General features: G+C 41.4%; 1 protein-coding gene across 1 annotated transcript in view; it reads right to left on the bottom strand.

Annotated features, from left to right (window-relative positions):
• Nucleotides 1-23,724, bottom strand: part of RFTN1 (raftlin, lipid raft linker 1) — a 96,513-nt gene extending 72,789 nt beyond the window's left edge. Inside the window, exons 1-2 of the mRNA XM_041411489.1 lie at nt 23,473-23,724; nt 13,065-13,220 (exon numbers count right to left, since the gene is read on the bottom strand). Of these exons, the coding sequence (XP_041267423.1) occupies nt 13,065-13,209 (145 nt within the window). The 5' untranslated portion in view covers nt 13,210-13,220; nt 23,473-23,724. The remainder of the gene's footprint in view (nt 1-13,064; nt 13,221-23,472) is intronic.
• Between the last annotated feature and the right edge of the window lie 2,808 nt (nt 23,725-26,532).

The following is a 26,532-nucleotide window of genomic DNA, read 5'->3' on the forward strand; positions in this document are numbered from 1 at the left end:
TGGTATTTCACCAAGTGACTACACTGAAGAGTTCTGACACTGCTGCAAACTAGCCATGAACCAGAAAGCACCTGGAATGCAGCACTAAACTGACACCTGTGGCAAAAAGGAGTATTATACCAGGCCCAATGTGAGATGTGTGCTTGGCACTATATTTACATCTTCTACAGAATTACTAGGCTATCTGTCACCTGTGCACACACACACAGCCACTGAAAAACAAAGCAGTAAAAAAGGCCTGAAGCAGATAAAGCACCTCCACGGGCACAGGATCAATGCCTCTCTACATTCCAAGTCAAGGTAAAAAAATGCAGGTGAGGCATTCAAACACAAAACCTATGAAAATGCTGTAAGAACACTAACCTGAAGAACAGTTAAGATTGAGACAATAATTAAGGTTTGTAAACTACGTTATTTTGCTGAGTGCAATATTCACAACCTTAATTAAAATTGCAGTCACAGTTATGCTTGTTGCTAAAGCAACAATTCTACGTATTTACAGAACAGGGCAAAGAAAGTGAGAAATTGTGCAGTTTCTATGATAGATTAAAACTATGTAAATATTCTTAGGTTATTCTCTAAACAAAATTTAAATTGAATGTTGATCTTTTCTAGAAATGACAGCATTTTAAGGTTTAAAGTAAGCTTTCGCCTGTTCAATAATGAAATAAGCCTAACACACTCAGAGGACGTTTTTCATGTCACTCAGATTCAAAGGAAGAAAAAATAAAGAAGTTGTCATGAAAGACCCAAAGGGATCAGAATCCAGAAATGTAAGTTGTCTTCTTCAGTAAAAGACCATGTGCCTGCCCATGCATGATATGATAGGTTTTATTTAAGCAGAACTTGATAGCAAATCTTGTCAGAGTGACAGCCGCAGTCCCTGCCGGGCTTCATTGATACAACACAACAAAAAGGCATCCCTCTGGCACTGGAAAGCTCCCAAAATACTGAAAACTCATGCAAGGCCATTCTCTTCCTGCTAGACATGTCAAATGCTATCTGTCCACCTCTATTTCAACAGTCACTCATGACCCCTCAAATTATTTTAGTTTTTGTTTAGCTACTCTTGTCCTTTGATATTCTTTCCCTATTTCATCTTCTCTATTTTCTCCTGATGCCCACTCCTTTCTGAAGACCTCTTCTCCTCTTTCCACCACGCATGAGTGCTCACATCAAGTGAGCAGGGCATAGTAAGTGTCAGGCTAACACCTCCCTCTTAGGCTTCCAGACACAGCGAGGTGCTGCTGTGAAATCCCTTCCCTGTCCAAACACAGGAGAACAGAGCAATGGCATTACACACAATGTTTGGGGGTCTTCATGTCCATGACCCACAATTGGTCCAAGCCAGGGTGGCTCTACCTCTCTGGAAGACATAGGTGGCAGAGGCCTCAGGGCAGTCAGTGCCCTTTCCTGCTGCACTCAGGAAAAGCCAACTTGTCCCATACCCCCTTACAGGAACAGCAGCACCAACATGGTCCGGCTCCTGGAGTTCTTCTCAGCTCTGTGTGTGACCCACTGCAGAGACAGCCAGAGCATGGAGGCCTCATTTCGTACCAGTGGAAGTGTGTTGGAAGATTTGCTTTTATTCGCCATCTCAACAGTTCAATGCTAATGAATTGTTGCTATTCCATGTAAGGATGTTGGAAGATTTGCTTCCATTCCTCCCATTCCAACATGCAGCCCACAGGCAGAGTGTATACCTCTCACGTTCTCTCCATGACTGGAGGTGCAACACTAGGCACCAAAGCTGAGCTAAATTTTTTTCCAGTTAATTCTCTGGTCATGCTGGTCCTTGGGGGAATGTTTCTGGTGTAGGTCATATCAGCACCCCATCACCCTTTTTCCTTGTCTTTGTCCCTGCTCCTGGAGTTCCAGATCCCACTTTCCCTCCATGTTTTTCTTACCACTTTACTTGTAACTTTGGGCAGTGTTCATCTTGTCTGACAATAAAGTTAGCCAATATTATACTTGAACTCTTTTTCTGCCCCACTGCTGTTTAGCTGCAGCTGTGTCTTCCACTCCACTTCTGCAGTGGAGAAGCCTAAAATGTCTGTGATGTCTGGGGCACAGCAGCAGGAATGCTATGGCAGGGAGCCTGGGCTAGGGATGTTATAGCTCATCACAAAGCTGACAGATATCTTGATTGCCGAGGCTCTTTTGGGGTTTTTTGGGGTTTTTTTTGTTTAGTTGGTTTGGGTTTTTTTTGGTTGGTTTTTTTTTTTTTTTGGTGGGAAAGTATGTGGAGGCAGTTTCTAGGATTGAAGGATTCTGGCTATGAAGACCTTTTGGAGCTTCATATGAGCTGACATGTCAGCTGAGTGTTGACAGCCTATCAAGCAGCTGACAGGGCACGGTCCTCTGAACGGGATGCTTCAGCCAAAAGCCTAGGAACAGGACTGGCAGGCCATTTCCTCTGTAAGCTGAAAGAAAAGCAGGGAAGGAACAGATGCTTCCCAGGGAGAAATACATGTTCGCTTGTTGAGAATAGGGGGGAGATGATCTCCATACTGCAGGACTTGATCAGAATGTACTACTCCCCTTCCTTCTCCTTTATCTCCTCTATACAAGCCAGGGGAGCAGAAGGACAGACTTTATCACCGTTCCTTTTGTCAGTTCTCCCTCCTTTATCACGTTTCATAAGAGACGGGCACAAGTTTCACTCTTACCCCTCCCTTTTCCCACATAGCTGCTCCTGCTACTTTTCAGCCATGTTTCTCCTTAACAAAAAACTCAGTCCGAAGTCTGTAATGATTCCTGAGGGCCACTCAGCAGCCAAAGGCATCTGCTAACAGGGTGAAAAAGTCAAAACAGGCATCGAGAGTCAGGCAAGAGACAAAGTAGCTATGCCTATATAAAAGGGATAAACAGCCAAATGCCGCCAGGAAAAGACTGGATCCCCTCGCTTCTAGACACTGAGCTCTGCTGAGCCTCTCTGCAAGAGCAGTGCTTGCAACAGCGTTTGCAGGATGACACTGCAAAGCTGCCCCCCGCTCCCAAAACTGCCTAGCCACTGAACAACAGGTACTGCAAGCATGGGACTCCACACCTGTGAACACAGGTTTGGACTCCCAAAATTTCATCCAAGGATGGCGAAGTCACAGCAGTAGATTGTACAACAGCAAATTCTGACCCACCACACCATCCTCAGTGTGGAGAGGCAAGCACTTAGTTCTACCAGTCCAACTGTGTGTCCCACTCCCGTGGTACGTTCCACAGTGGGTGTAGGGCATGGCACACAGAAGAGGAAAAACTCGAAAGGTAAAACAGAGCCCATGTCTTCAATCTCAGACAACAGTAGGGAGGAAGCAGGAGGCAGTCAGCCCATCTGGAGTGTGCCCACAGAGCAGCTGCCACAGCCACCAGTGGCAAAAAGAAGTCAAGAGAAGTTGTCAGGTAGTAGCTGCATTGGTAACATGTATGAAAATGCAGGAACAGAAAAAAAACCCAGAATAGATGTAGAACAGAAATCAGACACACTTCTGAATGTGAAATCTCTTTATAAGTGTCACTTGAAGAGAGCAATGACAAGTACAGCCATAAGCATGAGACAGATGCTGGGACAAAACAGCATGTCCTGGAGTAGCCCCAGAAGGGCTCACCAGCCAGATAGGAGCATTTTGCAGATACCTTTCCTGCAGGCTGCTCTGAAACACATGCAGTGGGATGTCCAGTGTACAGCAGAACACGTGACTTCTCCAGAGTAAAACCCTCAAGCACATTTAATGGGGAGTGTAAACTCCCCAGAAGCAACTGCCCCAACCTGGCTGTCTGCTCCTCTTGCCCCACACTACTGGCTTAGGACAATGCACAGCCTGACACCAGCCCATCCTCTGCTGCGTGGACCCTTGGACATGACCCACCACGACTGTTATAGGCTATGTGAAACAGCCGAACGTTGACACCATTTCCATCGCTACAGAGACTTTTTATTCTTCACATTGGAACATGAGGAATATAAATGCAAACATTTTTTAAAATCCTGCACAACCAATGTACATCTATTTGGTGCTTTCACTATCTCAAGGTCAAGAGCAGTTGACACCAAAAGTTCCTTTTTTCTCAAAGGGGCTATACTCCACTCAGGATGAACCAATTCTAAACTTCTGTTTGCAGGAGATCTTAGCCAAACAACAATAATTTGTTTTGTAAATATGTTAAGAACTCCATTACGATGCTGCACAGATTTTGTATGTTATCTTTTATCTGGATGATGTCAAGGAATTTGTAGCAACAAGTTCTAAAAAGATTCAGCAGATTACCACAGCGATGACTCCTAATCACTTCTCTCTCACAATAAAACCATGAGACTTTTACTATTTCAAGTTACAATTTTGAAGTTACTGTGTGATCTCCTGCTCCAGTTAAACCCAGGGCAAGTTTTGCTTCTGAGAAAACATTAAAAAAAAAAACCTGTGGCTTTAATAATTTCACCATTCCGTCAGAAATGCCTGTCTGCCAGCCTTGAAGACTGCCAAATCTGGCTCCTTGGCTCCTGAACAGCATCAGGAGGATGAAAACCACATGAAGATTGGAAAAATGTACAAAGCCAGAGGCCAAAGAAAAGACACAGCCACTCAGAAAGATCACGTGCAGTTCCTGAGTTGCTGAGGGAAAGAAAAAGTTTCTTAGAGGTTGAAAACTTTTTAGACAGAATCTGTACTTTTCCATGATGTGAGTGAATTACAGCATTCATGTAAATGTGATGAATGGAATGTATCTCTTGGAAGAACTCACTAACTACATTAAGAAGAACCTTGAGCTCACACAGCAGATAAAATTAATGACTGCCATGGTAAGAATGGAGTATTACAGGAACCCAATCTTCATTCTGAGAATGGGTGCAGACTAGAAAGTTAGTACCCACATGACTACTGTGGCACCCATTTTTTGACAAAGTGAAACATGTATAAATAGAACATCCTGCAGATGTTCCTTTCCTCCCTAGTCCATTTCTGTTTTGCACACACCCAGTGTCAAATACACAAGCAGAGTCCACACAGAAAGCGTGGCTATGACATCACTAGATGTACTTAGGATTCCATAAAAGCATCTAAACCAAAACTGTTTCCAAGCACAAGTTGAAAACAGAGTTCCAAAACACATCATACTTATACTCTTTAACATATTTGAGATGTTCTAACATACCTACCATATTGTTTCTAAGGTTTCATCTAGTCTATAATGTATTATTCCAACACCAAATAGCAGTGTCACAGTACAGATGGATCTTGAAGGGACAAGAAATGCCAGCGAACTTTAGGCTTTTTCATATTTGAAATTATGTGAATGGTACAGCTTTTCTGCAGGTATGTAGCTCTTAACATTTGGGCTAGAATAGTTAATTCACACTATTGACCAGCTTCTTGCTTTGGAGGTCACGATCTAGCCACCAGCACAATGGACTACCCAGGACTTATTCCCAGTTCTGTCACACTCATCACAGGACTTCAGCTAAAGCTCTTTGCACTTTCTATTGTGGTATAATTAAGTGTAGAAATAAAAGCCAAACTTAAGTGATTGAAAGCTCATATCCCCAGGAATTACCCCTCTCAATGATATATATGTGTCTGTGTATTGCACACCTCACTGATGTACAGATACAGAACATATACATCTATATATATATATATATATATATATATATATTGTGTGTGTGTGTGTGTGTGTGTGTGTGTGTGTGTTAGAAGAAAAAGTGAGTGCATGCAGTCTATCACAACAAGGATCTAGATACAACCAATAATTATGGAAAGCAGAGATTCCACTTAGAAACTAAAATACATCTCACAGTTGTGCATCCTTATTTAAAAAACAGTAAAGTTCAAATCTAATGACTCTTTCCAGCAATTACACTTATGATGTAATTTATGGCATTTATTAAACTCCCAACATATGGAATGCTCCTTTTATGTCAAATTGCAAGTTTCCCAAGACACACAAGTGACTTTTTTAAACTGCTACAGCAGGAACATTTCATTTTGCTGTAACTTAAAAGTGGCAAGTCCTGAAGGGTTACTGGAAATTATCTCAGCTGGCTGGAGCAAGCCAAAGCTGTGGATTTGATCCCTGCATGGGCCATTCATTTAAAGAGTTGGACTCAATGATCCCTGGGGGTCCCCTCCAACTCCGAATATTCTGTGATTCTGTATTGCCACAGACTGGAATCCGCTTGAAACAGAAAACCAAGCCAAAAAATTTCATTTCTTCATATTTGCTTTAACAGAAAGCAAAACCCTTATGCTGGTTCTTTAGATAACATACATATAATCAAACTAAGTTGAATGAGATATGCACACGGACAAAGCTTTAAGAAAGGGGAAGCATTAGCAGAATCTGGGCTACAAAGAAGTAATTCATTGGCTTCTCCTGCTCATCATCTTTCTGCTCTGAACCTGCTAGACATTAATCTGCTCTGAAGCATTGTTTTAGTCAGTTACAGGCAATCTATACCCAGTCTGGTTCAAGTTATCACATCTCATAAATAACCTAACAATATTTTGCCGTGCTAATTTTATTTCATCACTCCTGAGGACTAAATGGTGGTAACAGACCTGGTCAACTTGAAATACAAAACTCAAATGCTAATTTAATTTATGTTCTTCTGCTTACAGAAATGAAAACATAATTAAATAACTTTGCCAGTGGGGAAATATTTGCTTTTACTAGTCCTAAATCAAATCACACCTGCAAATGCAGAGTTGCAGGTTTTGTTCTTTTTTCAGTCACACAGCCACTTGCTTGGAGTTTTTTATTTTTTACATTTGGGTTTTAGCTTTTTTTTTCCCCGGGTGAATGGTGAAGTGAAACAGAAAGCAGAAGTCAGGCACAAATAGCTGCTTAATGTAAATATTACTGATAGGAAGAGAAGGTACGCATTGAAATCAACAAGTACTATGTTCTACAGCAAAAAGAATTTCCTGACAAAAAATGCATACCCTTTTCACAGGAAAAATGCTTCTCTGTCCTCTATTTGCACAATTTCCAGTGCATGACACTTCAATTTCTGAATCAGACTTCTTTCCTTCTCCAAGGAGAAAACTGAGGGGGCTTCTATTAATTTAAATCAAAACTGAAATTTAATCTCAAATAAAAGATTTCAGTATGGATATATTCTTAACTATTGATTCTAATATAATAATGCCCTCTGCAAAGGTCCACTGACACATTATTTGTGTCTTGTATTAGAACAAAAATCAATAAAAATCAAAAGCCCAGCCACAGCAGTTTTAATAACAGTGTAGTAGGTGGTTTTTAAGCAGTATAACTGTGTCTAAAATATGATGGTAAAGTATCCATATGCTTGTCAGAACTTGAAAGATATATACACTTTCAAATTTTATATATATACACACACATACATACAGATATATATACACACACCCCAACATGCCTCAAATAAGAAGGCTTCATGTATGTAGTAAATTTATTAAACTAGGAGTACTCTCCTAGTAATATACACGTCCTTAGACTACAACACTTACAACATTCAAGCAAAAAATATGGTGGGAATGTTAGAATGTAATTAATAACCTTACTTTTAAATAATTTTCTTCATGTTGCTCTTCTGGTTTTGTTTTTGGATTTTTTTTACTAAATATACAAATTCTTGACAATCAGGATAAAAACCACATGTTCATGTACTCACTCATAACTTTAAAACTTCTTTGGGACATGTGAAGTATTGCTATTTTTCATTCCATCAAAACATCTGGATTTTAGTGGTTTTACAGCACAAATGGCTTGTTCAGAGCATAGCCTTTCCCCATTAAAAAAAAAATTTATACCCCATTCCATTCTCATCACATGGCTAGCATATGCTTCATGCCAACTTTATTCAAGGCCAAAACCTATCGTAACTCATCAGGCCAATGAATTACTACAGGAATGTAAAGCAAAACAGAAAAAAAAAATCCAATCAAGTCAGTAAGAAAATTCCCCTAAACACCAAAAAATTCCATACTGTTCTGAGAAATGAACAGTGAAATTACTATCAGATTCCTGATTTTTCTCAGAAGGTCATCATAACTGAAGAGGTGAAAGAAAAGAAAGGATGAATAAGTTAGCTTAGTTTCTGTATAATCTGTCAAAGCAAATACAGTTTTCCAAAATAAGTAGATCAGATAAGAGCAAGGAAGGAATGCAGATTATTGAAATATTTCTCTTTCCAACAAAATACCAAAACAAAACAAACTAGCTTACCCCACAGAGGCACTGTTGAAAACATGGTTGCTTAAGACTATTCCATCTGCCAGCACATATCCTCCTGAGATTTGCTCACCATTTGCCTCTTATTTCCAATAAAACTTGGAGATACCAGAGGTATAAGATGATCATTCTTCATCCCATTTTTTTTAATAAGGCAAAGGATGCAAAATAGAAAGAATTTTTGACTTTTGGGCAGGTGATACAATCTTTTGTTGTTTTAGGGTTTTTTTTTTAGTAAAGGCCTGAAGTATTATAGAGTAGACCCTAATTTGTCTCTCCCAGCTTTGTGGCAAAAGGTTTGCTGTAGTTCTTTTATTTTCCTTGGTTTTTTTATTGTTATAAAATTCAGTCATTGCAACTTAACTTTAGTATTGTCTCTAAGGCAGTGAGAAGACAACTTCCTCTGCATGTCTTCCAACATTCTGATGAACTGGCAATGAGCCACCCACCCAATTCACAAATATAGTAACATCTTCTTCAGAAGTAAAAATGTGTGATGATTTTATCAATTTACTTTAGGTGAAAACTGATGTGGTTTCACCTGAGGGAGAAAAGCAGCCCATAAGCGTTGGACAACACATACGACTATAGAATGGAACACAGAATGACACTGTCAAGGACAACACGGAAGACAGACTAGGATTTCTTGGAAGAGGCCACCTAAACCAGAAACAAGAAAGATCAGGCTCAAAAGCAGGTTTATAAAGCCAACAGCTCAAAACAAGCATGCCTACCTCAAGCCTGAAAAGTCTTAGCAAAGTGCCCCTTACTCCTCAAGTGCCAATCTACTCTAGACAATCCTCTGCTGATCACAATTTACATGGTTTTTTTTCAAAAAGTAAAGGACAGTGGCACATCCAGCCACTTTCATTCTGGAGAACCATGCAGACTATCAGTGCTGTGGCACACAATGGAAACTGATGTGTTCTTCATAGCCTGCTTTCCTTAACACTTCACTTTCAAGTAAATCAATTTCTAACACTGGGAAACAAAAATGAAGCTTACACCTGCAACCTTAATTCTGTCTTTTGCATCTATGCATTATTTACACAGCACTCAAGTAAGTGATCAAACATTGTTTTCCACTGGACATACTGATGCACATCTGCATCAGTGCCAAGCAAGGCAAAAGTTAAAAAAACAATTTAAAAAATTTAATAAACGAGCATATTTTCTTGTATTCTTTTAGTTGTGTATGTCAGAAGGTAAACAGTAACCAAAGACAGCCAACAAACAAAGTTAAGTTTCTACCTAACTTTCCAGAAAAATGATCATCAGGACAGCATTTTATCCCTGTTTTCAAGAGAGCAATGCTAAGGGAATGAGCATTGCCAGAAGGTCAAGGGAGGTGATGCTGCCCCTCTGCTCAGCCCTGGGAAGGCCACATCTGGAGTGCTGTGTCCAGTTCTGGGCTCCTCAGTACAAGACAAACATGGAGCTTCTGGAGCAGATCCAGCAGACACCTACTAAGTTGGTCAAAGCTCTGGGGAATCTTTCTTTCAACAAAAGGCTGAGGGAGCTGGGCCTGTTCAGCCTCAAGAAGAGGCAACTGAGAGGGGACCTCATTAATGTGTATCAAATATCTAAAGGGTGAGTGTGAAGAGGATGGAGCCAGGCTCTTCTTTCTGATGCCAACAACTAGGACAAGAGGCAATGGACAGAAGTGGATGCACATGAAGTTCCGACTGAATATGAGGAACAACTTCTTTACTGTGCAAGTGATCACACACTGGAGTAGGTTGCTCAGAGAGGTTGTGGAGTCTCCCTCACTGCAGATATTCAAAAACCATCTGGACTCAATCCTGTGCCATGTGCTCTGGGATGACCCTGCTTGAGCAGGGAAGTTGGACCAGATGACCCAGTGTTGTTCCTTCCAACCTCACTCAGTGATTCTGTGAGTTCATAATAGTGTGAGTTGATTTAAAGAAGGTTCTATTTCTCTCCCTGACAATATGCTCCCTTCACTTCAATCAACTCCAGCATTCTTCAGACTCTTCCACAAGACACAGATACGGCAGAAGATAACCAAACAAAGAAAGTGCATAATCTGCCAGACAGATGAGTTAAATCAATTCACAGAGCTGATAGGAGGCAAGGGAGGGGAGCAGGATTTACCCACATACAGCTGCAAAAATTTACAAAAAAAAAAAAAAAAGCAGCCAGCCAAAGTGCACTTTAAACATATGCCACATTCTGGAACTGATCTCTCTGTGATTATCTGGGTATCAAATTTTCAAATATATGCAGTTCTAAACTGCAAATATGACCAGCATCCACCTTTATGTCTCAAGTCAACAGGAGCTGCTTTTGGAACACAGGAAGAAATGTTAACAACTTGGAAAACTTCTGGCAGGGCAGTAACCTGTGAATTAGCTCCTACCTGCAACATGGAGATAATCACATCCTTCTCACCATGAAGATGAAAGACTTGTGAAAGATATAGTTGTCAGAGCAATCATTGCTATAGAAAAGCTACAGAGTACCTGTCTGCACTACCAGGCTCACTAGCCTTGTAAATAAGGCCCAGCATAAGAATACAATAAAATACTCCGTAGCCACTCATAATTTAACATGGCTTATTCTAAAAACCCAATGAAGGAGAAAACCTGTGGAAAAAATGATGTCATGATATACATACACACTGGAAGGGCTGAAGTAGATACACAGAAGACAGACTTCATAATCCAAATGGTTTTTAACACCTCTAGGAGCATTTCACTCTTAGAAGCCTCCAAATCCACAGAGATATAGGTGAAACACTCATTGTTAACTGTGTTTTTCTGCAGAGGTTATTTCTCAGCAAAAACACAAGTGAACCAGCCATGCTTTAAAAAGCCTGGAATGTCATAACACTACATAGAGCAACACAAGCCTTCACACAGCCACAACTAGACAGGAAGGGAACTGCCAATCCCTGAGCACACAGTCATATGTGATAACTAAGGAAAAAGAGCAGGAACAACAGCTCCATCCCCCCCACATCTGCCTATCTGCTGACATCTTCAGAGACTGGAGTGATGGGGATACAACATGCCAAAGCAGAACTCAGCAGAGCTGGAGAGCTTATGCTATTTGGCAAGCCCAAGAATCTGATAGAAGTGCTTCTACTAACAGTCTCCTTAAAGCCATGCCTCCTGAAATTGTATTGTAACAATCTATGATGAGTAAGAAAAATTTACACAAATATGCTTTATAACAAACCTATGCATTTAATCAGACTTAGAAAGCCTGGGTTTAACTTTTTTCTTTTTACCAGACATCCTCTGTGTCTGAGGCAAGCCACATTGCTAACACAAGTACTGATTCTTCCTCCACAGAATGTCAAAGATGAGACTTCATGAGAGAACAGAATGCACATGGTAAAGCTTGAGAGACACTCAGACAGAACAGTGATGAACATTCCAGAAAAGCCCAGAGAAGTGTGTCCTCAATATTAATTCATTTTCACTAATGACACAACTTGCAATACATCTCAGTAAAAGCTGTCAAACTATCAAAGGACATAAACAGTTCACTTTGAAATAAAAACACATAAATGTCGAAACAACTGCAAATACATAAACATGAAAAAAATTCCTCTACCATTTGCTTGGTGTTCTCAATAACAGCAGTGCATCCCAATTAGTGTATCAAAAAACATAAGAGAACACAAGTACAGAAGACAGGCACTCAAAGTCTGCAAAGACAAAATTTCTCAACTCTCACAACTGCTTACAAGAGCACAGTCCTATCCAATCACCTGTGCTAAACCTCCACCTTTTTCAAACTTAAGTTTGCTTCCAGCAGGTTTTAAGACCCAACCAATTCCCACTACTCTGGGCTGACATGCTGAGCTGCACGAGGTGTCTCATCAAGCGACACACCAGCAGCTCTTTGTCTCACACCATGAGAGACACACGGCTCCAGCTTCTCCTTTGACCTGACTTGCAAAACAAGAGAAGTTGCAGCACACTGCAGGGCACAGAGGCTCCACCTGGCATCCTGCCAGCCAGCTCTAGCAGATTTTGGTACTGTGTTGTTTTATATATAGCAAGAAGCAGGTCCCAGCCTTCTGCTCAAGCTTCAGATTTCCAAATGGTGTGAGGAGTAATTGCTTGTAGAACAGGCTAATTCTGAAGTGAAAGAGGGCAGAGGCAATGGTGTGAGCAATACTGGCAGAGATGCCTGACGTCAATCAGCAAGGAAAAAACCGGAATATCTATGGATTGTCACGAGAATTAAAACAAGACTATTTCAGACTGAATAAAAAAAAAAAAAAACCAAGGTAAAAATTGCATGAGACTCAATCTTCACCCCTTTGATGATTTAGGTCTTTAGTGTCTCCCACTATCCTGTTTCCACCTACATGGGTGCACCTGTAAGTATCTATAACCACATAAGAGTTATTTATGGCAAGCTACCAAAACTGAAGACACTAACTTCAGCCTCTCAAAATACCTCTCACAGAGCCCAGAGGGCACGAGGGGAGCAAGGAAAATGAGCAATAAATTATATAACCCTGCAGACCTGAATTGCTTTACCATATGAAAACTGGATAAAATGCAAATTAAGGAAACAAATGTCCGCATCAGAGTGAAAATACAAACAAAAAAAAAAAATCAAAGAAAACAAAACAAATAATAGGGGAAGGGTAGAAGAACCTAAAATCTGATAACCTGTAACTAGCTGTAAGGCTAAAAATTAACACAAAATTCTCACCAAGATCTCTGCATGGAAGCATTTTGACTGAAGATAAGGCATTTACTTAAAGAAACTGAAGATGTTCTAAGAACTTAACTACTATTCAAAAAACACTATAGACTAGTCAATACCCTTACTTTCATAGAAAAAAAATCTAAAGAAAAATATTATGTACTTACTATCGTTTAGTGTCGTGAAGTCCAAGAATCGATATTCATAGCAAACATCTATCTTGGTTTCTACCTGGGGCCTCTTCAAAGTTGAATAGATATTACCAGGTCGTTTTTCATCATGCTTCTCTAATTTGTTCAATCCACAACCCATTTCAGCAGCTCCTGATACAAAGAGATAGGGAAAAGGGAAAATGCATAAACATGATTAACTTTGAGTTTTTTCTTTCTGGTTTCATGCCCCACACTAGAGTACATTAGGGTGATTTTTAATTTTTAAATACAAGCTACCTACAAACTACATAAAATCGTATAATTAAATAAATGCTCAGATAGAAGTATATACTACTCACATCCACCCTCAGGCATACTATTATTTTATTGGAAAATTGACAGTTTAATGTATGTATTTTGCAACTTTCAAATGTATTCAATGGTACACTCTGAAAGACACACATTCCATTATAAAAAGTAGCTGAAAATGAAAAATAACTTGCTAATATTAAGGTTGTCAACCTAGTAACAATTTCTATATATGCAGTTACTAAGAGAGCACCTAATATTAACTTTTACACAGATCTCTGTAATATTCAAATTAATATCTAGCCTTGTAATTTAATGGAAAAAGCAAGTTCTCTCTACAGCGAACTACCTGCAGAACAACATCACTTGCTCCCACCTCATTTTTTTAGGAAATAATGGCACTTTACAAATCTATCTTCAAAACAGAAGAGGCACCTGGCCACAGAACTGCATTAGATAAATCTAGTTCTCTTTAATAAGCTGCCAGCCCACAACGTTTTAAAAGATTATTCCTGATAACCATTCCTGCTGCACATTAAATGTTTCTCAATATGCTGCACATTATAGCTCATCTGAGTATGAAAGAATGGAAGAATTACTTGCTGAAAATATTCAGGTGATCCAAACCCTCTAATTCCTCTCAACAACACTGGTGGGGCTCAGGCAAATTATTTCAACCAGCGTGAAGTACAAAAACCAAAAGTATGAAGATACACCAGGTAGGCACCTGAGGTTTTTCATCACAACCCACTCAACATCCTGCCACCGCCTACACAGATAAAGTCATGCTCTGAAAACAGGGAGAGAAATGCAGAATAAACACCCAGTAACAAAGAGTGGCTCCCACAGGCTACCCCAGATGCTCAAAGGCATGGGATCCATTCAGTGTAAACACACTTCAAGGAGCACCAAGGTCAGTGTCACAGCCTCCCTGCAAGCTCTGACACACAGCAGTGAGCACCTGGGAAAGTTCAGTCACAGATCAGAGCTGCCTTTACCTTGACAGTTTATAAACCTAAAGCAGAGAATGAAAACCTTGCTCAGGTACACCATCTCCAAAGAGCTTATGCCACAGCTCCACCCCCAAGAGCTTAGAAAGTTAGGCAGCTACACAGCCCCAATGTATTTGGAAACTACTTGCAGAAAATTACCTACATTTTTATTTATACTGTGGTTTAACTTTTATAAATTTTGTTCCTTCCTCATACTTGCTTGCAAAATCGTTCTTATTAATAGTTCCCAAATCCCTTGCTGTATTTTGCTATGATAAATGCATTCAAGCCCTTTTCTGCTATTTCCTAGACAGGATCTGTGGTCCCTTCATCACCCCACTCACTCTCATTTGCATCACTGTTCTCATTTCTCTACATGAACACAGGTGGCCATATGCTCAAAATGAGATCTTAACAAGGCTTATGAAAATAACATTCATGCTTCCCTGTCTCTAGTGCAAATAATACACCTACTGCACCTAAAATCATCATTCACAGCTGAATCATCACATTCACAGTTTACTGTCAACTTCCTAGCAGACAAAGAACCTGCTTCTCCTTATTTTTATCCAACACAACTAACTGAGAAGTTTCCAGCTCATCTCTCATAACTTTTCTCTATTCCTTTGTGCTTCTACTACTCAGTAATAGCCTCACCCCTTTCTCCAGCACCCCTGGAAGAAAGAGCTGGAAGCTTTTCTGGGCTCAGCAATACCACCCACCTTCTTATCATGTGCAAAGTCCATAAATGCACACCTACATCCTCCTGCAAAGTCCCTAATAAGTAGATCAAAATAGGACTGAACAACACACTGAACTTGAAAAACATTACACATTAAATATTTGATCACATAGAACCTGGAAGCAGAAAACCCATTTGCTATAAAGACTTCTAGCATTGAGAAAAAAGGATGATGTGATATTTGTATTCCTGAAGTTTCAATATTTGGTGGATTCATCCAGCAGAAAACAACCTTCCCAGATTATTTTGAAAGAAAGACAAAAATTATAATATTTTTCAATATTTCATCCAGCAGAAAACAACCTTCCCAGATTATTTTGAAAGAAAGGTAAAAGTTACTTTAACAATTTTTATCAATGAAATTGAGATTTGCAGACTCAATTTTTTTTTTAAATTTGGAATGTAAGGTTAAAAATCCTCATGATCTTTCCATGTTCCCAAAGTGATACTTCTCTTTTTTTTTCTCTTTTTTATTTTTTCTTTTTGTAACAACAACTATTACCATTAAAAGATTATTCTTTCATATCTACAGCAGTTTCTTCTTTTGCCTGTGCAGTATTATTTACTTCAGTCGAAAATGTTATTTTTTAATACATAAGCATGTGTTGCATATTAATGAGCCTAACAAGACACTAGGTATTTTTCCATGAGCTATAATGGAACACATCTAGCAGCACACCTGTGCTAAGGATGAATTAAGATAGCAGTAATTGGTAGCAAGTGTACCAAATTTCTTCTTTCAGCGATTGCCCAGTAATTCTTACACATCATAAGTACACAGTATTTTGTAAGGAAAAAAATTCCATTTCAGAGGTCATTCCACTACTGTGCCTGCAACCTTTAGTTGAACAAATAGTCTGAAATCCACAGGACTCTTAGACAGTGATGGCTGCAGAAGGAGGCCTTGGGGACTCTGCATTTCACATCGCAGAGTGTTTTGCATTCTTTCCCAAACTGGGGTGAAAGTGCTAAAAAATAAAAGCTTGCACTTCCAGCAGCAGCCACAGACACTCTCCTGTGCTTCTCCCAGCAAACATTTTTTCAGCCCTTTGGAGAAAAACTCCTCCACCCTCACTACCCAATGTGAGAATAACCTCTGCGAACAGAGACTACCCACAAGTCATTCAGCATGAGCTACCTGCCCACTTGGGAATGGACTGAAAACATGGGTTTTTTTGTTATTAATTCCCTGAGTCAGTCTTACTAGAAGACTGATTTTCACCTTTGTGCTGTTTAGCTAAAACTTCAAACAGTATTTTTGAGGATAAAGGCTTCCTCACATTTCGCTAAGTATAGGCAGTAGTGTTACTTAAAGCAGGCATATGGAAAACAATGATGAAAAAAGATCCTTTCACTTGAAAAAAATGAGGGATCGGGACAAAAATTATGTTTCACAACATCACAATCCTTCCACAGTAATTAGAATACAAGTGCTACAGCAGTAGAAAACAAATCTTAAAAAATAAAGTTCCTATTTTAACAGAGGAGTCTAAGTATGGAAATAATTCCACAGAGGTAGGAATTCTTAAAAGTTTTCTCAAATATACTGATGGTGTGTATGACAAGTCATCACTCAATCACCAAATTCTGCTCAAAATTATCCCACAAATGTCCTTCTGGGACAGCTTGCTTTATAACTTTTCAAAGGCTTTTAACATCAGTTATTACCTTCTTCCTTTCATTCACAGCAAAGTTAGCACTGTTCAGTCTTCCCACCATCATCTGAAAGTATCTCCTTGCTTTTCATTTACAAATCTACTCATCAACAGGACATTATTCACCTTCTTAATTTTCTACACTTCAGTTATCAAAGAGTGCTGTAAGAAATGTTCATCACTGATGCAATCAAAGTAATCTAAACTCACTTCAATGCACATTTTCACGAAGTGTATTAATTTGCTATAAGACATGCTTAAGGTTATTGTACTACATAGATTTATCCTGGCTTTCTATACCTGCATGTGAATTCCACTTTTATCCATATTAAACCAAAATATTATCACTAATATTCACTTTTTAGCAAATTGAAAAACAATCCTTCAAAGACACTGCCAAACTTTCAAATCCTTTTTGCACTGTAGTAGGTTCTAAGACAAACATTTTCTTATTCATTAATGTAGAAATTAATTATCAGCTCAGAAGTTCTATACTTAAGAAAAAAACTTAGAAAAGTAACATTTAATGAAGAACATTAACCCCTAAAATTATGATTTAGCGATGAGCTTTTACAACTACACGTGCCAGAAAAACTAATTCTGTCTACAATCTCACTTAGTTTGCAAATTAATCTTACATGTGCTCTATGATCTTTTTGATCTCAAACTGTTCATGTGTTCAGCTACATGATAATAAAATTAGAACTGAAACCCAAATCTCACAAAAGATTGGGGTTTTTTAGCCTGCATCTTCACTTTAACTGCACAAAGCATCAAGAATAGAAGGTATGCTGAGCTGCAGAACAACAAAACCTAGTCAATTAATTCCTTACTTTCTCTTGTGAAGGCCAGCAGAGGCTATCACTGGTTAGGAAAGGAGCAGCTTGCTTGTGCAAACTGAATGCAAAATTTAACCCAGGATTCGTACATCCCAAACAAACGCCCAACTCACAAGCTGCAGAATAAAGCTCTTGCTGCCACCTCCTCCTCCCCAGTACTGTCCTGCATTGTGTATTTTAGGAGCAGAGGAGCTCTGGGGAGCATCTGGAGGCAAAGGACAGAAATCCATCCCAGCATATGAAATGACCTGCCCCTGAATCCTCCTTCTCAATACAAGTTTTATTGAAACCAGTACCATCCTTTGCCATGAAAAAAAAAACCCACCAAAAAATTACAACAAATTGTAGTCACCAAGAGAAAAAAAAAAAAGCCAGCAGTATTTCCACTTTTAATCACCTCTGTGATCCATGACAATGAATGTATCTTGAGTGTATCATAGGAATTTTTACAGCTCTTTTACAGAGAAGTGTCAAGTTCTCAGCTGATGATCTCTGAACCTCAGCTTTGCTATAATACCCTCTTGCAGCTCGAATTCGCTTTCTTGGGTTGCTAGTGTGTGTTCAAAATAGATGAAATACAACACGTTCCGAATTAGCAATGAAAAAAGATAAAATAATACCATGTAGCTAACAACTTATTTTCTTGTTAACAGTGATTCAGCCCCCAGGATTCCTTTTCAGAAGGAAAAGAGCACAAAGAAAAGGAGGAAAAGAAAAACAAAAAACCCTTGCCTTCTATCTGATTTTCTTTTGGGGGGTATACTGGGGAATAAATTAGGCTAATTTTCTGATTTATTGATCCATCCTTTCATGAAACTCCCTAACAATTTATCTCCAAGGAATAATAATGAAAATTACACTGAAATGTAACAGAACCACATGGCTAATGGAAGCTTGAATAGATTACCAGAATAAGTAATTTAAGGAATGCTTATCAACTAAGTACATATTGGCTAAATAGTTTATTTCAACTAATCAATGCATAATGTCAATGACTACTTAGAGGGATGATCTGAATATAATTCCAAAACAATAATTTTAAATACTTAGAGTCAACTGCTAAGTACACAGTATTAGACTGAATATTCTAGCAAATGTGTAAGTGAAATACACTACCAGTTGAAATAGGAACAAGGTAATTTTGGTACTTAAAATGGCATCCAAGGAAAACATGCTGTATGGAAAATTAATGCTTGTCAGCTTGTTTTTAAGCAAAATTAGTGAGAGCAAGCTTGCTCACATTAACATATTTAAAGCATTTATGGGCCAGAACTAGTGAACGTATTTTGCAAGCTTTATAATCAATTTATTTATTTTTAAAAATACATATCCTAGGTTACTGCTAATGTTCTTGTCACAAAATATAGAATATATTCTTATTGATGAATGCAGCAGCTGGAAAACAAGATAACTGCAATGTATTAACAGGTTTTCTCTCTTGATTTTGGTTCAGACCTTTCATCTTCATTCTTCCTTCCATGGGTAATACTTAGGTACCTCACAGGGATGCTGGAAGGCATTTACAAATAATTGCAGGACTTCACATTTGTTGTGCAGTAATGAGACATGCTTATTTTCTTAAACCCTCACTCCTGCAATCCTGACCTTTCCATTTTCAAAATAATAAGCACTTCATGCTCAGTTCACTTGCTGGTATGTGGTCACTTAATTTTTGCATCCTTCTCAGTCTATGAAACACCAGTGTTTAGTCCCCCACTCAGCTCCAAACAAACCCTGAGAGTGCTTGCAAATTATAGTCGAGTCCCTTTCCTAGCACAGTTACAGCAATGAAGCAGAGAATAACAAGGCAAAAAAAAAAAAAAAAAAAAACATAAGCATAACCGAAGCAGAGAATTAAAAACACCAGACCTGGCAAACTGGGTGTACAGGTAAACAAAGAAAGCAGAACAGGATACCAGGATGATCCTTTGTCAGTTCCCAGAAAAGAGCCATGCTCCTGACTTCTCCTCCTTTTTCCCACCCTGCAGAGGTTTCCTTACCACTGCACAGGGTTTTTTTGTGAGATTACACCACCTAACAGGGAAAGTCTTACTAAGAGACACCCACTTAGTCTTTTTTTTTTTCAATAGTATTACCATGCAGGATGATATGTAAGCATATATTCAATAAATAATGTAATAATTTTTATTTGTATGGAGGGATCTCTGCTTAAGTAATTGATGTTTACCAAACAATTTGAAACATTTTGAAAAACTTATAGATACAAGGAACAATTACCATAAATCAGTCCCATCTATTGTCAGATGTTACAGCTGACCAATTTTTTTTCACCACATACTTATGAATTTGACCAGTGCTGTCAGGATTTTAGACTTGAGGCTGATAACTAAATCTCAGCTTATAGAAAGGTTGGTGAAAGAATAATCCTAGATTTATCCTTTATGATTGATTTGATTTAAATTAAACTGCAGAGCAGTCAGTCCAAGTAAATCTGCAATTAAGGTTTTCAATTTCAAAAAGCAAATCTCAAAAACTAAGGAATTCATTAGTAAAATGAACAGGAATGAGCAACCTGAGGATGTACAGGGGAGGTGTGGAACATGTTTAAACTACAATATGAGTATCTGCGGAACTTGAACTCAAGGAGTGACATGAGAATTCATAAGAAGGTTTCCAGACACAGTGAGATGAATTACCTAAGAAAGAAGGAAATGTAGAATAAGCAGAGAGCTTAAGAGACAGGAACAAAGTTCAGCAGAGGAACGGTCTCGGATCAAGAAACACCAGCATAAAATGAAACGTGCCAGAAGCCAAGACAAGCTGGAGAAGCCAAAGATACCACAACTCAACAGAAGCAGAACACAAATCAGGACTAATCTGGATTCATACCAAGAACTCTGGAAGACCTGTCATGATGAATTGCAGCCCCAGTTGCTAGAATTAAAAACCAAACTATTTCATCAGATTTGGTACTGTCTCCCAGGGAGACAAGAAAATGTACTGACTACACAAAAAAAACAGAGAAAAACATAAATTGGCCAATTAAGACAATTGCTAGCTTCCAGAGTTTCTAAGCTTCAGGAAGAAAGCAAAGTAATACACGGATAACTATGATATGGATTCAATAAAGTTAGAACAGACTACCCTGACGGGTCTTGTAAACACAAGTTACAAAGAAAGCACAGCACTAGCATGCAGCATGTCAAATAACATGCCAGCATGATAACATGATTTCAACAAACTCTTATTAGGTGCTATTGTTCTCATTGCAGCGTTCACATCACCAGTTTGGGCTCAACTCTGCTGCCCTGCATAACACGCTTACTTGGCCCTGTGCTGTCCCTGCAAGTCACCAGGCCACCTCTGTGGGCTCCCTGCCACCAGCCATGCTTAAACTCCTCTAGGGAAACAGAGCTGGGTAGTGTGGGTGTGTGTGGGCACGTGAGCAACAGGGTGGGAGGAAGAGGAGCAAGCAGGATCAGAGAGAAGTGGTGGAGGACTAAGGCAAGCGTTGTGCTAGTGGTGGGGAGCAATGTGAGGAACAGCAGGTTGGTGGGAGACACCTGCTTCCCACGCCACCCACATCACCCTGTATCATTCATCCAAAATATTTAGTACTTGGTGATACCACGACGTCATCTTTCAGTAAAGCAAAAGATGCAGATAATACTACACCTTTCTACAAAATACTTTTAGGCAGTGTATTTCTGGTCAAGATGACAAAGTGTTAATGTCACTGAACAATCCACAGGTAAAATTTATGCCAAAATACCATGCGCAAATGTTCAAGCAAGTTGCCTCCATGCGACGACAGGAGACTACCAGGATGCTAAGAAAGAGTACTATTATCAAGAACATAAAGAGAAATCACAGCAGATTAAAAAATAAAGATTGAGTTAACCTAACAAAAGTATGCACAGGAATGTTAGATATGAATCCAACTTTCTTTTAAAGTTAACCTCACACCACTTGGAACCCACAGAGAACAGGCATGAGAAACAGATGCATATTGCAATGTATGCACAGCTGCTTAATGACAGTGAGTAAAACCATGGTAAAACACAAAACTACAGAATTGACAGTCCTATGTTTACTGCCTTTTGCTAGTTTGCCTTGGAGTAGAACCCCAGCCACCTGATGAAGGCAAAAAGTAAAGTAGATCACTAGTGCAAGGTGTGATCCCAAGCTCTGGGATCTCACATGAACTTAGGGATGGAATAGTAGTTATGTGAATATTTTTTACTTACTTCAAATAGAGACTTCATCAACTTTGATTTTTATTCTTCACAAGTCTGTGACCCCAGCTTTTCCACCACAGAGTCTGAGGCCAGTTCATTATACCCAATATGGTATTTGTGTTTCCCAGTACCACAGCTCAGTACTCCCTTAGGGTATTTAATCACAGCTGTATATACTCATTTCATGCTTCATTCTCAGACTGGGGAATGCCAACATTCAAGAGGTGGAAAGCCCCTTGTCTAATGTAACTTACTTGAGGTTAAGCTAGATTCCTAAAATAACCCTTCATTCTGAGAATTTTCTTTTTCCCTAGAAAAAACAGAAATTAAATACACATATGTGACCACTAGCATTGTGAAAAAAGGGTTATTGCTACTAACTTGTTATTCAATACCAAGATCTGAAATGGATTGGATTTATTAAAAATAAAACGTAAAAGCAGATGTATAAAAAGATCTCCCCTTGTAAGCTAGAGGCCAGCTACATCTTGATAAGGTTATTCTCCTACAAAATAAATAAATAAATTTTTTTAAAGGGAATAAAAATTGAAGCAGTATAAAATCAGACCACAGCTTCCAAACTTTGGCTGAAAACATTATAGAACATTCTTTCAGGTACAGTTATATTTTTATTATTTTAAATACAGCATCCTCTTTAGCACAACAGCCACCCCCACCAAGACTCCAGCACCGCTCCTGTCCTGCCACACAGCAGCCTCTGGCTCAGTTCGATCTCTGGTCCGAGCTGGGAGCGCTCTGGAGGGAAGCACGCTCAGGCGTAATGGAGAACAAATGTCTCCCATTAATTATTTGACTAAGCCGAAAGTATCAAAGAAGAACTGTAAAGTCCATTCAACTAAATTCCCCTTTTCCAGAAATACACAAGCTGTAAGAAGAGGCTGTTTCGACAAGAATTCAGACAAACCAGAGAGAAGAGAGATGTATTTCACACTCAGACATAAAAATGCTGAACCGCGGTCATACTGCCTCTTTATATTGTAAGAAAACCGTACTGAAACAACATCAAGAACTTGAAAAGGCAGTAAAATTGGAAAACAGCGACTGTAAAATCCCAGACCCCAGCCCGCCACACGATGGCACGGCACCGCCGCCTCCAGGTGCCCGGCATGTGAGGAGCGGCGCCGGGCTGGGCGGCAGGCGGGCGCTCACCCGGCTCCCCTCAGAGCTCCCTCCTCTCCCGCTCTGCCTCACCGCGGCGGGGGCTGGACGCAAATAACCATCCCACTGGCTGGAAGTGCTTGCCGGCGATGCCGCCTCCGGTCCGCCCCGGCGGCAGGCAGCCCGGCGGAGCCCGGCTGTCTCCGTATCCACGGGCTGACAGGACGGCACCGCCCGCCAGCCCCGCCGCCCGCCCGGCGGGCTCCGCTCCAGACCCTCGGCAGGACCGCAGCGAGCGGAGCCGCTGGAGCAGCAGCACAACCCGGAACCCGGCCGGGGAGCGGGCGGGAGGCAGTGCCCTCCCGCGCCGGGCTCCAGCAGCCGCTCCGAACCCGGGCACGCCGGCCAGCCCGCGCCCCGCTCCGAACTTCGAGAGCCAGAGGACCACGACGAGTCGGAGCCCCGGAGTGGCTTTCCCCGCTCCGGCGCGCAGACCCTGCCCAGCAACAAACCCCTCCCGCCCCCTCACCAAGTTTGCCCGCCGAGCCGGCTGGGTGCGCGACAGTACCTGGGGCAGGCAGCGGGCGAAGCGCAGCCCGGTGGTGCTGAAGGATGCCCGGCGGGCGTAGACGGCCCGCCCCGCTGACAGCGTTTCCTCCTCCTACTCCGGCTGTCGCCCGTGCCCGCCCGCCGCGCTCAGGGGCCGCTCCCCCCTCGGCTCCGCGACGGGGAGGTGCCGGGGCAGCGCCGCTCCGCCACACGGCCCCGCCGCCCGGCACAAAGTTTGTGCGGCGCAGCCCGGGGCGGCGGCTCCGCTGCCGCTCAGCCCGACCGGGGGCCGCGGCCACTCCTCTTCCTCCGAGCGGCGGCGAGAGCCCCGCGCCCAGCCCGAGGAGCGCAGGGACCGGGCAGCCGCGCTTCCCGCCCGCTCCAGCGGCACAGCCCAAAGGCGGATTGCTCCGCCCGCCGGCCAAGGCGGGAAGTCCTCCGCGCACTGCCCACCTCAGCCCTCACCGCGGCTCCGGCCCAGCTCCCCTGTACTCCCCCATCATGGCTCACGATACAAACTGGGAGGAGTGGCTGATATGTCGGAGCATTGTGCGGCCTTTCAAAGGGACTTTGATAGGTTGAAGAGTTGGGCAGAGAAGAACCATATAAAATTCAACAGTGGCAAATGCAGGGTTCTGCACCTGGGGAGGAATAAACCTATGCACCAGTAGGGGCTAGGAGCCAACCTCCTAGAAAGCAGCTCTGCAGAGGAGAACCTGGGGGCCCTGGGGGGACAACAAGCTGTCGATGAGCCAGCAGTGTGCCTGTGGAGCAAAGAACGCCAAGAGAATCCTGGGGTGCATCAGGAAAACCACTGACAGTGGGAGGTGATGCATCCCCTCTGCTCAGGCCTAGAGAGGCCATACCTGGAGTGCTGTATCCAGTTCTGGGCTCCTCAGTACAAGACAGGCATTGAGCTTCTGGAGCAGGTCCAGCAGACAGATTTCTTTCAAGGAAAAATTCATTTCCTTTCAGGAAGGGAAACGAAATCTTGCGATTTCAATGGGGATCAATTGGCCAATCTTAGGTCCATGTCCGTGCACTTCCCAGCATCCCATGCCTTTTGATGGCTCTGACTTTGTCGAAAATTTTTTTTTTTTCAGTATCCATGCCATGGCTTTCATATCTTCCCCTCAAAGTTGTGTCTTCCTCCTTGATTTTTTTTTCCTATTTGGCAACATCTGTGAGGTTAGTTTTGGCAAGTTTTGGCCCTTTGCACTGCACCTCATGTAATCCCAGTCCATTTTCCTGTAGTCAGTAAATGTCCCAATTTTCAGGGTTGTTTGGTTTTTTTTTCAATTGCATTTCAATTGATGATGTCTCCTTTCCAGAGTGTTCGTAAGTCTTTCTTTTCTGTTTTGCAAGATTTCGTTTTCGAAAGCTGGTGAAGCTCTGGGGAATCTTTCTTTCAACAAAAGGCTGAGGGAGCTGGGCCTGTTCAGCCTCAAGAAGAGGCAACTGAGAGGGGACCTCATTAATGTGTATCAAATATCTAAAGGGTGAGTGTGAAGAGGATGGAGCCAGGCTCTTCTTTGTGATGCCAACAACTAGGACAAGAAGTGGATGCACATGAAGTTCCGACTGAATATGAAGAAGAACTTCTTTACTGTGCAAGTGATCACACACTGGAGTAGGTTGCTCAGAGAGATTGTGGAGTCTCCCTCACTGCAGATATTCAAAAACCATCTGGACTCAATCCTGTGCCATGTGCTCTGGGATGACCCTGCTTGAGCAGGGAGGTTGGACCAGATGACCCAGTGTTGTTCCTTCCAACCAGTTCCAGGTCAACTGAGTTCAGCTCCCTCAGCCTCTCCTTGTAGGACACATACTCCATCCCTGGCCTTGTTGGCTGACCACTAAGCTTGTCCCAGCTTGTCAACAACTTTCTTGGCACTGGATTCTGATAGGGGAATGACATACCTGGGCACAGTATGTGGTCTACAAGAGCCCTAGTGAGTGCGAAATACCTGTGGATCATCCCTTTTTCCAAGCTGCTGGCATGCTGTTGCTATCTTTGTTGGCTGTGGTCATGCTGCCTACTAGCATGCCCACAGCCTTTGCAACAGAGCTGCTACCCAGACAGGCAGTCCCAAGTCTGAATCTCTGCAAGGTACTCTCCCTTCCCAGAGGCTGAATGTTTGTCCTTGTTAAATTTCAAAAGTTCATGCTGGCTTGTTCTTGAGCCTGCCCAGTTCCTTTTGGACAGCAGCCCAGCCCCTGAAGCTGCTTCATCACACCATAGTATGCAGCCATGTGCAAACATGGCAACAGTGGATCCTATCATCTCCTCCAGGTCCTTGAAAGACATGTTAAAATACAAGAGGATCCCACTTGCTTCTGTCCTCCAGGCAAAGTGCAACCCATTAAACTGCAACTTTCTCACCCCACCTATGCAATGAGCTTTTTACCCACCCAGACTACAGAGTCCTAAGCACATATAAAAATAACACAGGAGCCAGTGCCTAGCACCTTACTAAAGCTGCCACGGCATCAACTACCATCCCCATGCCTGAAAATGCCTACATTTTGTCAAAAATGGCAAACATTTGGTAAGGCTTGATAGCACAGAGAGCAGCTGCTCTCAAGGCATCAGCCAGATCTTCTCAGCACCCTTAGACACAGTCCAGAAGCCCAGCCCAGCCAGATTTGTCCAGGTCACGCTCTCAGAAGAATCCCTCTCTTGATGCTCATCCGCTGCTGGTAGCTCTTTGCTTGCTCCAGTCGTGTCTCCAAGCACAGGCAGCTCTGTGTACATCAGCCTTACCTCTGCTCATATTCAACAGCTCTTCATGGTCCTTGTCCAGCCCCTTACTGTTAACAGAGCTTTTTGAAAGCAACATCAGATTCCACAAGCCCTTGTGTATGTCCACACCCTTCCCTACATGCTTTGATATTTCTGTAACTCCTTCACTATAACCTGTTCATGCTTCCACCATGATATTTTTGTCATGAAGTTCAGTCAGGTGTTCCCCACTTAGCATAACTGGTATCCCAATTCATCAATATAATTTCCTCCTACTTGGATGTGGCACTCCTGCATCAGGAAAAGGCTCCATTAAAATCTGCCTGCCTTATTAGG

This window comes from Onychostruthus taczanowskii, unplaced genomic scaffold (genome assembly GCF_017590055.1).
Source record: "Onychostruthus taczanowskii isolate IOZ18803 unplaced genomic scaffold, ASM1759005v1 scaffold36, whole genome shotgun sequence".
Lineage (NCBI taxonomy): Eukaryota > Metazoa > Chordata > Aves > Passeriformes > Passeridae > Onychostruthus > Onychostruthus taczanowskii.